Raw genomic sequence first — 13,217 nt, 5'->3', positions numbered from 1 at the left:
GGACTTGATGATCTCAAGGGTCTTTTCCAACGTGAGTTGTTCTATGGTTCTGTGATTCTTGAACTGAAGGGCCCAGAACTGGACACAATATTCCAGATGTGGCCTCACCAGAGCAGAATAGGAGGGAGGAGAGTGTCTCTTGACCTACTAGCTACTCCCCTTCTAATACAGCCCAGGATGCCATTGGCCTTCTTGGCCACGAGGGCACATTGCTGGCTCATGGTCATCCTGCTGTCCACCAGAACCCCCAGGTCCCTTTCCTCTACACTGCTCTCCAGCAGTTCAGTCCCCAACCTATACCGGCACATGGGGTTTTTCTTTCTCAAGTCCAAAACTCTACACTTGCCCTTGTTGAATTTCATAAGATTTCTCCCCACCCAGCCCTCTTCCCTATACTAAATTAAGTCAGTGTATGTTTAATCACATTTCTGTCTGCACAGCACCAGTAAAGAGAACAGAAAACTTTAATGAATGTAGACAACTTGTTCATTCTCTTCAGCTGTATTTAAGTGTGCACATGTGTTGGGTGTCTTTGTGCATTCTTCACATGCACATACAGTCCGTGTAACTTCTGTCAAGGCCCTATCAGATTGGCTTTGGATTTAGGCCTGCATAACCTTGCAAGTTCAGTGGTGCACCAGAGCTAGGAAGTCTAGCGGAGGGTTGGATTATATTGGATGAGCATTTTTGGATAGCACCTTGGTTCAAGCCTGCTCACCTCCAGGGATAGGCCCTGTCGCTACTCTAGCTGCAGTCTCTGCCGGCTCTCATACCTTTGCGAAGCATAGAGCTACTGTCAGGGCTTCTTTTCTTATACACCATATAGTGTTTTTTTAGTCTCACACCATGGAAAGTTTGTGAATGTCTTACCACACTACTTTTATAATATGCAGTGGCAGCTAGACGATCACCTTCTCTCCATTGTTCTTAGAAGAAATGGAAATGACAGTCTTGTCACAAAGAAGAAATACAGGGATGTTTCATCATGGTAAGGACTGCAGAATGAAAGTGAAATGAAGGAATAAATTAAGAGAAAGAAACAGGAGGCAATCTCCCACAGGCACATAGTCAAAGAGATGGTGACATGAAGCAGCACAGTGCTCCCCTGAAAGCAGCAGTCAGTGTCTCTACTGCCCAAAACTACATCCCAGATTCCCCTTGCTCTCACATGTCAAAATAAGATTCTGGAATTAATTCAGTACTTTAGGCTTCAGAACAATGAAGGGACTCTAGGGCAACAACACTACAGTGTGCCAAGCCCCATGCTGATTGACTCGCACAACAACATGGGCTGCTGCTTTATGACAGGAGCTGATGCAACACGGGAAAAGGAAAAGACAATGGTAAGATTACATGTGCCCTGAAAAATTAAGAGTTATATGTGAAAGGATTTGGGAAATTTATAATCTTGCCTATATTACCATACAGATTGGACTGGGGAGAAAGACAGGAAGTTAATTCAAACTTGTACTGCTACAAATAGGAACAAGTAAATTAACATCCTTTACTACATTTTCGGCCTCAGAGCTCCGGATTTAAATGACAGAAAGGCCAGAAAGTATTAGAGAACATGACCATTGTGGTCATTACTGTGATAAGCTTGGCAATTTGCAGGGGAAAGCTAATACATGCTGTGACCTTTCTCACAACAGCGGAAGAGTTGAGGAGTACTATAAACTAAAAGGTCAAGTGTATCTCCACCTCCACCAAAGGTAAACCTTTCTCACTCTATTTATTAGTAGACAAAACATGTCATCCATGTTTTGAGTTATCAGCCTTCTTGATGAGGTAACACTGGGCATGCCTCACTTGGTATAACTCCTTCTCTGCTTGGTCTTTGGGAATTTTTTTACATAAGTTTATTGCACAACAGCGTAACTCCTGTTCCTGTCTATCCAGAAGTTTCTTCTGAACGTACAGTCATGATGTTTAAAATTTCATTGTCGAAATGTCTCCCAAATCTCAGCATTTTATTAGGTGAGAAGCAAAACACAAATTTTTTCTAGACTTTGTGATTGTATCAAGGATAAACACTGTCTTTCCTTCCCATCAGGAGCAGAATGATATGAAGATCAAAAACAGCTCCCCACTTGAGGGAAGAGAGTGGGAAGGAGGCTATGAAAATGTTCTCTTCCTTCAGACCTTATATTTTGGTTTCAGATATAAAGCCTCTTTCTCCAGCAGTTTGTTTACTTGAAATCTTTTTCTTACAAAGTAGAGGTAGCTTTTATTATTTTAGAGATTGCCCCTCTGTTCCATGACTGCCCATTTTAGGTGTGGATGAGCTTTGGAAACCTTGAGAAAAGAGGGTAAGGAATTTTTAATAGCACCACCATTTAAATTTGACTGAATCATTAATTTTCATTCAATAACAACAAAATTCAGAATATTTCAGCTAAGGATCATCATGTTTAGAACATCTTATTTGAGCTGAGTTTCTAGTGCCTTATTTAAGGACAAAGTCAATTCAGTTTGGCTTCTTGGGGCACAAGTGGATTCCAAAGGTAGGAAATTAAATAAATAGAAATCAGGCATCCTACAAGTGACTGCTGGTTATTTTAACCAGAAAAAAAAAAAAAGGAGGTAAATGTTTAGAAACCAAAAAACTACATAATCCCAAAGTTCAGCTGAGAGAATTAGGCACAGAGGAGAAAGGAGATAGATAGAAAAGTTATTGACTATCAATCTCCATTCTGACACCTTTCACTTATTATGAGGATCAGGAAAACCAACTTTATTTTCGTTAACACTTTCACGTACCATTTAACAAATAAGAGGTGGAGGACTTTGCTGCATTCTTCAGAAGGCTGATGTAATTGAAGTAGTAGGAAGGAGAATTCCTGAAGTGGATATATTTTGGTTTTGTTATTTTACTGTTGTTCCATATTTACCCATATTTTACCCATATTAATATATTCAAGTAGTATTAATATATTCAAGTAGTACAAAGAGAGCTCTGTTTGTCGTATATGATCGGACCTATAGAGAATTATTTGTGCAGCAGATAGGAGAGTCTGAAAAAAAATGTAGTATATGAACATCAGTTTCTTCTCACCAGCCTGCAGATTATCTTCAAAGGTGTTTTGAAGGCCAACAGTACAAGATTAAACTGGAAAAACAGCTGGTAAGTAAATACTGAATCACAGAATGAAATCTGTAAAAGAAACTGAATGAAAATTCAAAAGATGAAGTGATGTCTCTCTAAGAGCAAACTGTAACACTGATAGATAGAAAGTTCTGCTCTAGTGAATTCACTGATCTGCTCCACAATGCTCATCTTGAGGTTTTATTTTCTAACACAAAGCTGTAGCAATGTGAAATTCTACTGTAACTTTTTCCTCCAAAATATGTACTCAGTGAAACAGGAAGAATGAGTTGAATGAGCACTGAAGGAAAGGATTCTAAAGGGCTGAAGGAAAATTCCTTTGCTCTGGGATTTATTTGTACATCCATAGGGACTATGACCATCCTCTGCTGACCCAGATCATGACCAAATACAGCAGCAGAAAATAAAAGTAGACTGTCTCAAAAAACATCAGTGGGACACATCTAGGAGGAATGAAATGGAAGCATGGGAAAATGAAACATCTTCCTTAGCTGCTTAAAGCTGTCTTCCTACATGCTGTGACAGCAGTATTCTTTGCATAAGAGTTGATTCTTTTCCATCTGACCACTAGGAATATATAAGCTGATTTTGCCTGGTTCCATCTTATATAAACTGGTTAAATTAAATATTCTTAATTAGTAATTGAAATGAACATTTTTAAAAAAATGTTCCTTAGGAGAATCAAAAAATACAAGGTAAAACCCATCTTGTGAGGCAGGGGAAAGGTGAAGACCAGTCTGAAACTGAGGATATAGCTGGAACAAGAGAAGGGTCACTTCAGCTCTTGGTACCATCTCCTAGTCTAAACAGAACTTTTTATACAAGTCCCATGGCATCTTTGAGTCACTCTGTGTGACAAATCTGAAAAACACTAAAGCTTAAATCTCATCTAGTGCTTGCACCAGTGTATTGGCTTTGGCTGAGGTGGAGTTAATTTTCCCCATAGCATCTTCCATAAGTGCTGTGCTTTGCAGTGGTAGCTAGAAGGGAGCTGTTTCTCCAACATTCCCCCCAACAGCGGGCTGAGGATGGGCAAGATCTTGGGAGGGAACACAGCCAGGACAGCTGACCCAAACTGACCAAAGGGGTATCCCATACCATATGACGTCAGCTCAGATATAAAATCTGAGAGAAAGAAAGTAGAAGTGAAGGGCATTCTTTATTTGTGTTTGTCCTCCTGAGAAACCACTAAGCATATCGAAGCCATGCTTCCCAGGAAGCGGCCGGACATCACTTGCTGATGGGAATCAGAGAATAATCTGTTTTTTTGCTGTTCTTCAGCTGACCATGCTATTCTGCCTGAAGACATCCTGGAAAACAGAAAGCAGTGGAAACAAACACCACCAGGAACACTCCTGAACATCTTAACAAAAGCAGAGCTTTCTAATGATTCCTTCATACATCTTGAAGAAGGGGGTAGGATGTTTGTTACTGTATACTCTGCAAGTTTTTCTTTGGTGCATTATTTCTTCTACCATTGGCAGAGTCTGCAATGAAAAACAACACTCTGAAGCACTTGGCAAACCAGAAAAACACAGGCAGCCTGTCCCAGCAGCCACTGCTCTGTCCTATAGCAGTGAAAGGCCTCTTTCAGGACATGGCTGTTTTCACAGGGAAAAAGGCAAGCCCTGCTTACCAGCAATTACTTTCATACACAGCTCTTTCATTTCATTGGGAAGATGGATGTAAGCTACTCCTGCCAGCAAGTGGGCAGGTACCACAAATCCAGATCTAGCCCCGGCAGCTACTGAGATTGAAGAACCCTGTAAAAAGCATTTATACAAGTAGATGTATTTCTGTGGAACAGCTGCAGATTGTAATACATGGTGACTTAAACTACAGGCCCATGCTGATACAGCCGACACTGAAATCAATTGGAAATCACTTTCCTAAAGGAACAGACTGTTTTAAAAACTACATTTACTTTACACCAAAGCTGTTTGCTAAAAAGCCAGACTGTGCTCCAGAGAAAGATGCTGTAAATATAAGTGGGCATGGTGGGTTTATGCACAATTGCCAACCTACTGAATGTATAATTGGATGACAGGACTTTAAAGCCGCCTAAATTCAAGAATTTTCATGGATCATGAGAAATAACGTTCACTTGCAACTCTGCAGTCAGCACTGTCTTGTTAATTATGTCTCACATACATGTTTTCTCACAGCATAACAAGCTCTTTTTCAAATTTCCCCATTCTGAGGGTTAAGCCAGCTAAATGTACCAGCTAAATTCCTCTCCTAAGACTAGCTTTACTCCTTACATATTTAAACCAAAAAAAGCTTCTTTTCACTTACGTAAGCAGTTCTTTGGGCTAAAGCAAGAATAAGTCCACCAGGTATTCTAATTGCTGTTGCTTTTATCTGTTACATTTATTAAAATATGGCACTCTCTCAAATCCAGTTCAGCCCTGCTATTCAAGCCGACATTGTGGAGTACGGTGTTACCCAAACTGCCACATTTCTGTTGGATCACATGCAGAATTTAGTCTCTATACCAGAACAACTCTTAGCATTGCTTCTCCCACCTTCAGGCTAGGGTTGCCTTGGAGAGCAAGCATTTTTAGGTAACGATGGCTACATCCAAGTAATAATTTCCAGTCTTTCCCAAACGGTACGCTCCTAAGTTTTCCACTGAAAATGCAGATACCTGTATTGAGAAATTAAGCTTACTAACATCAAATTGCCTTTCTTACTTAACTTTTATAGTCCTTTGGTTATGGTCTACAAACACATGAGGTTCCACTAAGCAGAAGTTTCAAACCACTCACTAAAACATGTGACCAAGAATAATAGAAGCATGGCATTTACATTGTTCTAATTTGAACAACAAAAACTCAAGCATTTGCTTATTTTCTATTACTTTACATGTACTTTTAGAGTTGGCTAATAAACAAAGGAATGTTTGGCTTCCTTTCCAGAAGGGAGATTAACTATGTTGCCTCCAAAAGAAAACAAAGAAGATGATTCAGAAACATACTCTGCTGTTGCTGTTGCTGTTGCTGAAGGCTGGCTTGAGCCAAGATGTGAGGATGAAGACACGTAAGTCAAGCACATCAGAAGAAAAATTTATACAACTGAACAGTTTTCATGAAATGACAGGTTGCAGTGCCTAAAGCTTTTCTTCTGTTTATATAAACTTTTAATTCTGTAAGTTAATGGCTCAGGCCAACACTGTCATTAAAAATGTTATGCAGAAGTATTAACATGGCTCCTGTTCTCTTACCTCATAAATACAGGTAAACAATCTCATGGAGAAAGAAGAAACAGTTCACATCGTGTGTTGCTTGTATATTATTTATAAAGTGGTTAAAAAAAACCTCAAAGACCTTGAAAGGAGAAAGACTTGTAACAAAGATATGTTAAATTAATATAATTATCTTGTTTTCCTTTACGGAAATCCTGAAAATTCTGAAGAACTCAGGTGTGAGCTGGAGGAATCTCTGGAAAAAACTGGCAACTTCTCCAGCAGAGAAAACCATGGAGCATCCCATCTTTCTAATAAATAACGGTCAAACAGATGAAGAAAAGATGAGTTTACCTTCCAAACTACTTGGAAAAAATCTGACGATGATTTAGAAAAGAACCATGGGTCATTTAGTGTTGACATACATAATGAAAAAGGCAAGCAGGAAGCAAGAGCTAACTAGAACACCAGGAGAGTTACTGTTCCAAAACTTAAAACTTGCCTGAAACTTCAGCCACAACGGTAACATAATTTAAGGATAGAGGACACTCTATCCACTTCTCAACAGTGCTAAACACTCAGTTAAAATTAATAGGTCATTACTATTTTGTTTAAAAGGAAAAAATCAGGCTACTTTTCTCATGTCTAAATGTTGAAAAATACTCATCCAGACTGAAATGCACTTTTTGTCTTTATTATCCTAAACTGTGTGGGACATTTCTGAAAACACTCGCTTGAGCAAATTTCTGATTTTTTACCACGTACGAAAGTCTTGAGCAAATTTCTGATTTCTGGCTTTGTATCACGTAAGAAAGTCTCCAAGTCAGGGTATTTCTCTATAGCTCAGTCAATTCCTTGTTTTAAGCAGCTTTTCCAGCTTTTTATACTCTTCACATTCATACTCTCCAATTCTTTACAAGCCATAGTTTTATTTACATGGTACCAACTGCTCAGTAGATTCATATAGCAGAAGGGTTTATTAGCGCCAGGAGAACTGTGCATTCCCTGATTCCTAATATAATATGGGACAGTACGTTCTTACAACCGTTATTTTTTCATGCACAAAATTTCACATAATCCAGGTGGATATTATATAAATAGAAGGAAAAAACACATTCTAAAGTCCGATGTTAGTACTTTTTGCACTTTTTTTGCTAAAATATTAAATTCTGCTTTGATGGCTCAGAAAATGTTTTTTTCCATTTTTGATACGAAAGCAGACATCATTTTTGAACATTTTGTTCATTCTGTTCTCAGTTTTATAATAAGCAGTAGTTTAAGGCTTTAACGTTCACACTTCTATAATATTTAATTACATCCTCTAACCTCGACCCTTCCATTCCCTAGGAACTGAAAACCTTTTAACAGAGGTTGGAAAAATACCATTAAGTTGTCATACAGTGAAAGGGCATGAGGAAATAGCTAATGCAAGGATCACAGACAAGTGCAATTATTGCACTTATGAAAAAGCAAGCTAGCAAAACCACCATATGATTAACTTAAAGTAATCACTGTAGGTAACGAACCACAATTAAAATCCCACATAATAGAATTTTGCCATAGAATGGGGGATGGCAGATTGAAAATGTGCTACAGATTCTTGGGGGAAAAACAAAAAAGGCTTAGGGTATAAAAGCTATCAAATGAAAGTGTTAACTTCAAAAAGTATGACTGTGGGTGAAGTCATGAAATAGGTGGAGACTGAAAGTATACAATAACTACAAGAACTTCTAGATGTAGTTCTGTTACCAAAGAAATAGGACGGCTCTGTGAATCCAGAGGGTTTTGCCTTGCACCACACTGTCATATACGCAACACAGAAAATTTCAGGAGCATTTCTTTCTCAGAAAAAAAGAAAATCTCTATTGCATAAAGCACACACCCTGACAGAAAGAAAAAAAACCCAACTCTTTTATTGAATAGGACCAAAGGATCATAGATTAGATATATTTACAGGTGACACACAGTCAAATATAAAAAGTTAATTTTATTCATACACAATTTTATTCATATATATTTATTTAAATAAGGGCTCCACAGCTAATAGGAATGTCTCTTCAAAGTGCTGGTCAGAAAATCTGTGCACAGAGCGACGAGCGTTTTCTCTGATCTCTAACCGTTTCTCAGGAGACAAAGAGAGGATGTAAGCCATCGTCTCAGCGTAACTGTCCTCATTTTCTGCTAGGAAGCCCGTGATGTGTCCTTCGTAGGGCAACACGATATCTAATTTGGGGCCTCCAGAGTTGTGAGCCAGGATAACTGTGCCAGCTGCCATACATTCAACTACTCCTGTAAAAGACACAAAACATGCCAATAAGAAATGTGCACATCACATACTTTCGCTTTCTATAAGGCACTGGAAAGTTAGAACTGGAGTAAAATTCACCCAGAATTATAAGTTACTATAGACTGCTGTTCTAGATCAGCTTGAAAAATACCTAAGAAAACAAACTGAAGTTACTCAGTTGTAATAAGGACTGAAATGATAGTTTCTCTTAAAAACATAAAACTGAAACTAGAAATCAGATCTAACGGGTTAAGTTGTGGTTCTTGTATCTGAGACAGATTCTATCACCAATATATATGGTAAAAAAAAAAAGCTAAGTATTGAAAAAAAAAGTAAGATAAGAATGGAAGGAAACATTGTTCTGTTCTGCTCCGTAACAGAACACTGTTCCGTTCTGCGACAGAACACTGGCTTTACGGTATGGTGGCAGCTGTAAAAAAATAATTAAAGATCTGAGCTGAACATAACTGCATTGATTTCCTTATTCACATTGAAAAATTTTAACATTTAGAAAGATACTGAGAGAAAAGCTGACCATGCGCATTTCAATCAGACGATACTCAGAAGTTCAGTATTTTGCATATTAACAAACCTTTACGGCTTTGGACAGCTCAGCAAGACAAACTAGTAAGAGCTGTTACTACATCTTTATTTTTGATGGAAGATGCTTTAATGAAATCAGAATCCAACAGTGAGCTTTCCTCAGCCAAAAGCAGTGAGAGAGGAACAGCATGTAATGTATACATCAGCTTCAATCCTCCTCCATCGTTCTAGAACAGGCAACACTTTATTTGCTGATTCTTCTCAGTTCTGATTCGATTTTTAAAAATCTCCCCAGCTCAAAAATTGCCAACTATAGATAATGCTCCAAGGTTTTAGACAGTTTTTTTACAGGTAATATGCCATTGGAGATGAAGGTGAAATCAGGCTGAAATTCACAATCACACTGTGATTGTATAATTACATATATATTTTTAAAATTTACTTAAATTGTTTTGTAGGGGAAAATAATATGAGAAATCATTACTTCCATTTTGTGGCAGTTGCTTCTGGGAGACTCTTCAGAGTAAATATTGTTACATCAAGTTCATACAGACTATAAAATGCTACTCCTGATACTTACTTAATTTGTATTCTAATAAAGTCTGATGACATTAAGTGCAGTTTGGCCACATTGTGGCCAAGTTCAGAATCCATCTGCTTGGTGCTAACTTACCCTGTTGTAGATTTACAGCAGATGGGCAACCTGACGTTCCCTTTCAAGGTCAGCACTCAACTAATCCCAATAAACTGAGCCAAATACCTCGTCTCTATTGCTGGGGAACATCACGCTCTATCTGTAGCACGCTGCAAACCAGGTGCCAGCTCCTCTTTGCCCTCCTGCTCCTTGCTTAGGGTGACTGATTTAAGGACTTTACAATCATAGAACAGTTTCAGCTGGAAGACAACTTCAAGATCATCAAGTCAAACCTTTTTCTAGCCCTATGAACACCACTAAACCACGTCCTTCAACGCAACACTCACCTGTCTCAAACACCTCCAGGGATGGCGACTCAACCACCTCCCTGGGCAGCCTGTTCCAATGCCTGACAACCCTCTCAGTAGAGAAATTCTTCCTAATATCCAACCTGAACCTCCCCTGGTGCAACTTCAGGCCATTTCCCCTTGTCCTGTCACTCGCACTAGGGAGAACAGACCAATCCCACCATGCTACAACCTCATTTCAGGTAGTTGCAGAGAGTGATGAGGTCTCCCCTCACTCTCCTCTTCTCCAGGCTAAACAGCCCCAGATCTCTCAGCTGTTCCTCGTACGACATATGCTCCAAATCCTTTATCAGCTTGGTAGCCGCCTCTGAACCCTCTCCAGCACTTCAATGTCCCTCTTGTAGTGAGGGACCCAAAACCGGACACAGCACTCGAGGTGAGGCCTCACCAAAGCCGAGTACAGGGCCATGATCACCTCCCTGCTCCTGCTGACAGCACCATTCCTGACACAGGCCAGGATGCCATTGGCCTTCTTGGCCACCTGGGCACACTGCTGGCTCATGTTCAGCCGGCTGTCCATCAACACCCCCAGGTCCCTCTCTGCCTGGCAGCTCTCCAGCCACTCCTCCCCAAGACTGTCGCGCTGCTGGGCGTCGTTGTGGCCAAAGTGCAGGACCCGGCATTTGGCCTTATTTGAAACTCCTGGAATTGCCCTTGGCCCAGAGATCCAGTCTGTCTAGATCCCTCTGCAGAGCCTCCCAATCAATTGCTTTGTCACAGGTGCCCAGTGCAATGAGGTTACCAAGGGTACCTGGTGGCATCTACGTGGACCTTACAAATAAAAGACAGGATCTGTGGGAGACTCACACCTCTGAAACAACAGCTGGAGCCCCATGACATGTGCAAGATACTTCAAATGGCAGGTGAAACACGGACCAAAATGTCTCTACACATGAAATAGGTCTAAGCTGCCCCTGCAGTCAGTGAAGCCAAGAAGGAACAATCTCAGGCATTTAAAGAGAATAACCTGCTGCCCTTTGAGGCTCCAATGGGTATGGAAGGCATCCGTGTAAGGCTGCCGAACCTAACACATGACTTAAGGGTGACCCATGACCTTGCAGAGTGAAAGCTGGAGGTCAGGCAGGACACCATGGGCAACACAGATGGGACTCTCTGCCTGTCTAGGTGACTGGAAGATGCCCATAAATAGGACTCTACGATGTCTACAGTGCTTCATCTTACACCAGCATCATCTTTAGGCTCTACCTCAGCGAGATTGCCTCCAATGAGAATGGCAGATCTCTGTGCTTAGACATCTACACTGAGCAGTTTTAATCAGGAACTGAAGCCCTCCCCAACCACGTCCCCAGCTGGGACAAATGGCTGAACACCGAGGAAAAATACTGACCGATCCCAAAGTGCTCATTCCACATCGTATGCAGGCCAATGGTGGCCTCAGCCAGGTGTCTCTTTAGCTCCTCAAAGGGAATATTTATTCTGAATATGACATCGTTACTGACTCCCAGCTCTTCACAAAGGTGTTTAAGGTTCTTCACCCGCTCCTCATCTTGCTGGTTACGACAGCCTCCAATCAAGATCAGCTTCAATGACGGCTGCTGCCCCAGTCTCTTCTCTTTCAGCAATTTAGCAAAGGCTTTGATCTGCAAAGGATGATCTTTTTCAGGCCTGAATTGGCTGACGGAAACAACGGAATACTCAGTAGTGCTCTTTTCCTCTTCCAGTGGAATATCCAGGAATGTCTGAACATCACAGGGTGGATACACAACACTTGTGCAAGCCCCAGCTCTCCAGAGGGAAAGGATGTGATTTAATGTCCAGGAAGAATTAACCATAATCACATCACTGCAGGAACCAACCAACCCGTACATGAAAGCGAAGAAGTAGTAGTAGACAAGTTTAAACTTGCTGAAAAGAGGACTGTCTGTAACGAATGCTGCATTGTTAAACCTGGTATCCTGATTCCTAACAACAGAAAGCATGTCAGTGCTGATAGTGGGATAATGGACATAGCATCCAACGCGACAGCCTCCTAAATATTTAAAGATGGGAAGTGTGAAGGCATAACCCATTGAGTCAATATAAACATCGGGAACACACTTTAGAAGAGCTTCCCAGCCAAGAAACACTGATCCTAAACTTTGTCCCAGCAAAGTGAAGTGAGGGTAAAGAGATGCTTCCACAAGGTAGCGTTTTTCTAGAAATACAAACTTCACAGGATGAGTTAACCTAATATTGAATCTTCTGAAAGCGCCTTCTACTATTTCTTCTCCAGTGGCATCTCTATCACCAGTGTAAACAACACATGTTACATTTCTGTACCTGCAAGAGTAAAGAAAAAGAATTTCATTCACTCTTTGAATTTTTCAACATGAAACTAAAATATTATCCATTCAAAATTACTTAAAAAGTATGTGAGAAGGAATGTCTGGCCTAGCTCTGAAATTATTTTAACTGAATTATACTTTTCCTTATACTTCCACAGTTTTTTTATGATCTGCAGAAAAACATACGGCTGAGGACCTGGAGAATATTTTTTGTGAGTAGAACATAAAAGGGCCTCAGTACTATTGTGCTTTACATTACATGTCCATCTAGTGCATAGCATGAGCAAAATGCAGAAGACTGTACACACCAACAGATGTGTCAATATTAAATCCACTTATCCACTTTAGATATTATCTTGTTCTGCCTTCTGCACCACGGGGCAAGTATCAAGATTATCAGTTATCTGCTGATGAGTTACGCCCATTAAAAGTTCCATATCAGTAGTGGAAAACTGATGGGGGAGGCGGTGGGCAGAGGTTCTTAAGGAGTGAAGGAAGTAAGAGATGCTACAGCCAGAAAGATCAAAATCTGGATAAAGGGATGAAATAGAATGCTGCAACCAGGTGAAACTCACATGTAAAAAAAAAACATAAATGCAGGACGGGGGGATTAATGATACCTATTTAAATATGTAAAATGCTAAAACGTGTATAAATAATAGCATCAGTAGCTGAGAACAGAATAGAAATTTTGACATTACACATATGCTTACTTCTTCTGGAGCGTTCTTATAGCACACCACAAGACTCTCTCCCCTCCACCACCTGCGTTGCAATATGGGTGAAAAAAGGCAACCAGCAATGGCCGCT

The 13,217-nt window shown here is 40.2% G+C and overlaps 1 protein-coding gene across 1 annotated transcript in view; it reads right to left on the bottom strand.

Moving 5' to 3' along the window:
* Positions 1-8,237: 8,237 nt before the first annotated feature.
* The window catches only part of ALG11 (ALG11, alpha-1,2-mannosyltransferase), a gene marked incomplete at its 5' end in the record, with an annotated part of 5,138 nt that continues 158 nt past the window's right edge, over positions 8,238-13,217 (bottom strand). Inside the window, 3 exons of the mRNA XM_009874670.1 lie at positions 8,238-8,579; positions 11,471-12,402; positions 13,121-13,217. The exon at positions 13,121-13,217 is cut by the window's right edge and continues 158 nt beyond it. Coding sequence (XP_009872972.1) covers positions 8,308-8,579; positions 11,471-12,402; positions 13,121-13,217 — 1,301 coding nt within the window. The remainder of the gene's footprint in view (positions 8,580-11,470; positions 12,403-13,120) is intronic.

Source organism: Apaloderma vittatum, unplaced genomic scaffold (genome assembly GCF_000703405.1).
Source record: "Apaloderma vittatum isolate BGI_N311 unplaced genomic scaffold, ASM70340v1 scaffold6448, whole genome shotgun sequence".
Taxonomy (NCBI): Eukaryota; Metazoa; Chordata; class Aves; order Trogoniformes; family Trogonidae; genus Apaloderma; species Apaloderma vittatum.
Note: the sequence above shows the minus strand (reverse complement) of the source record. Positions and strands in the feature narration are given on the sequence as shown.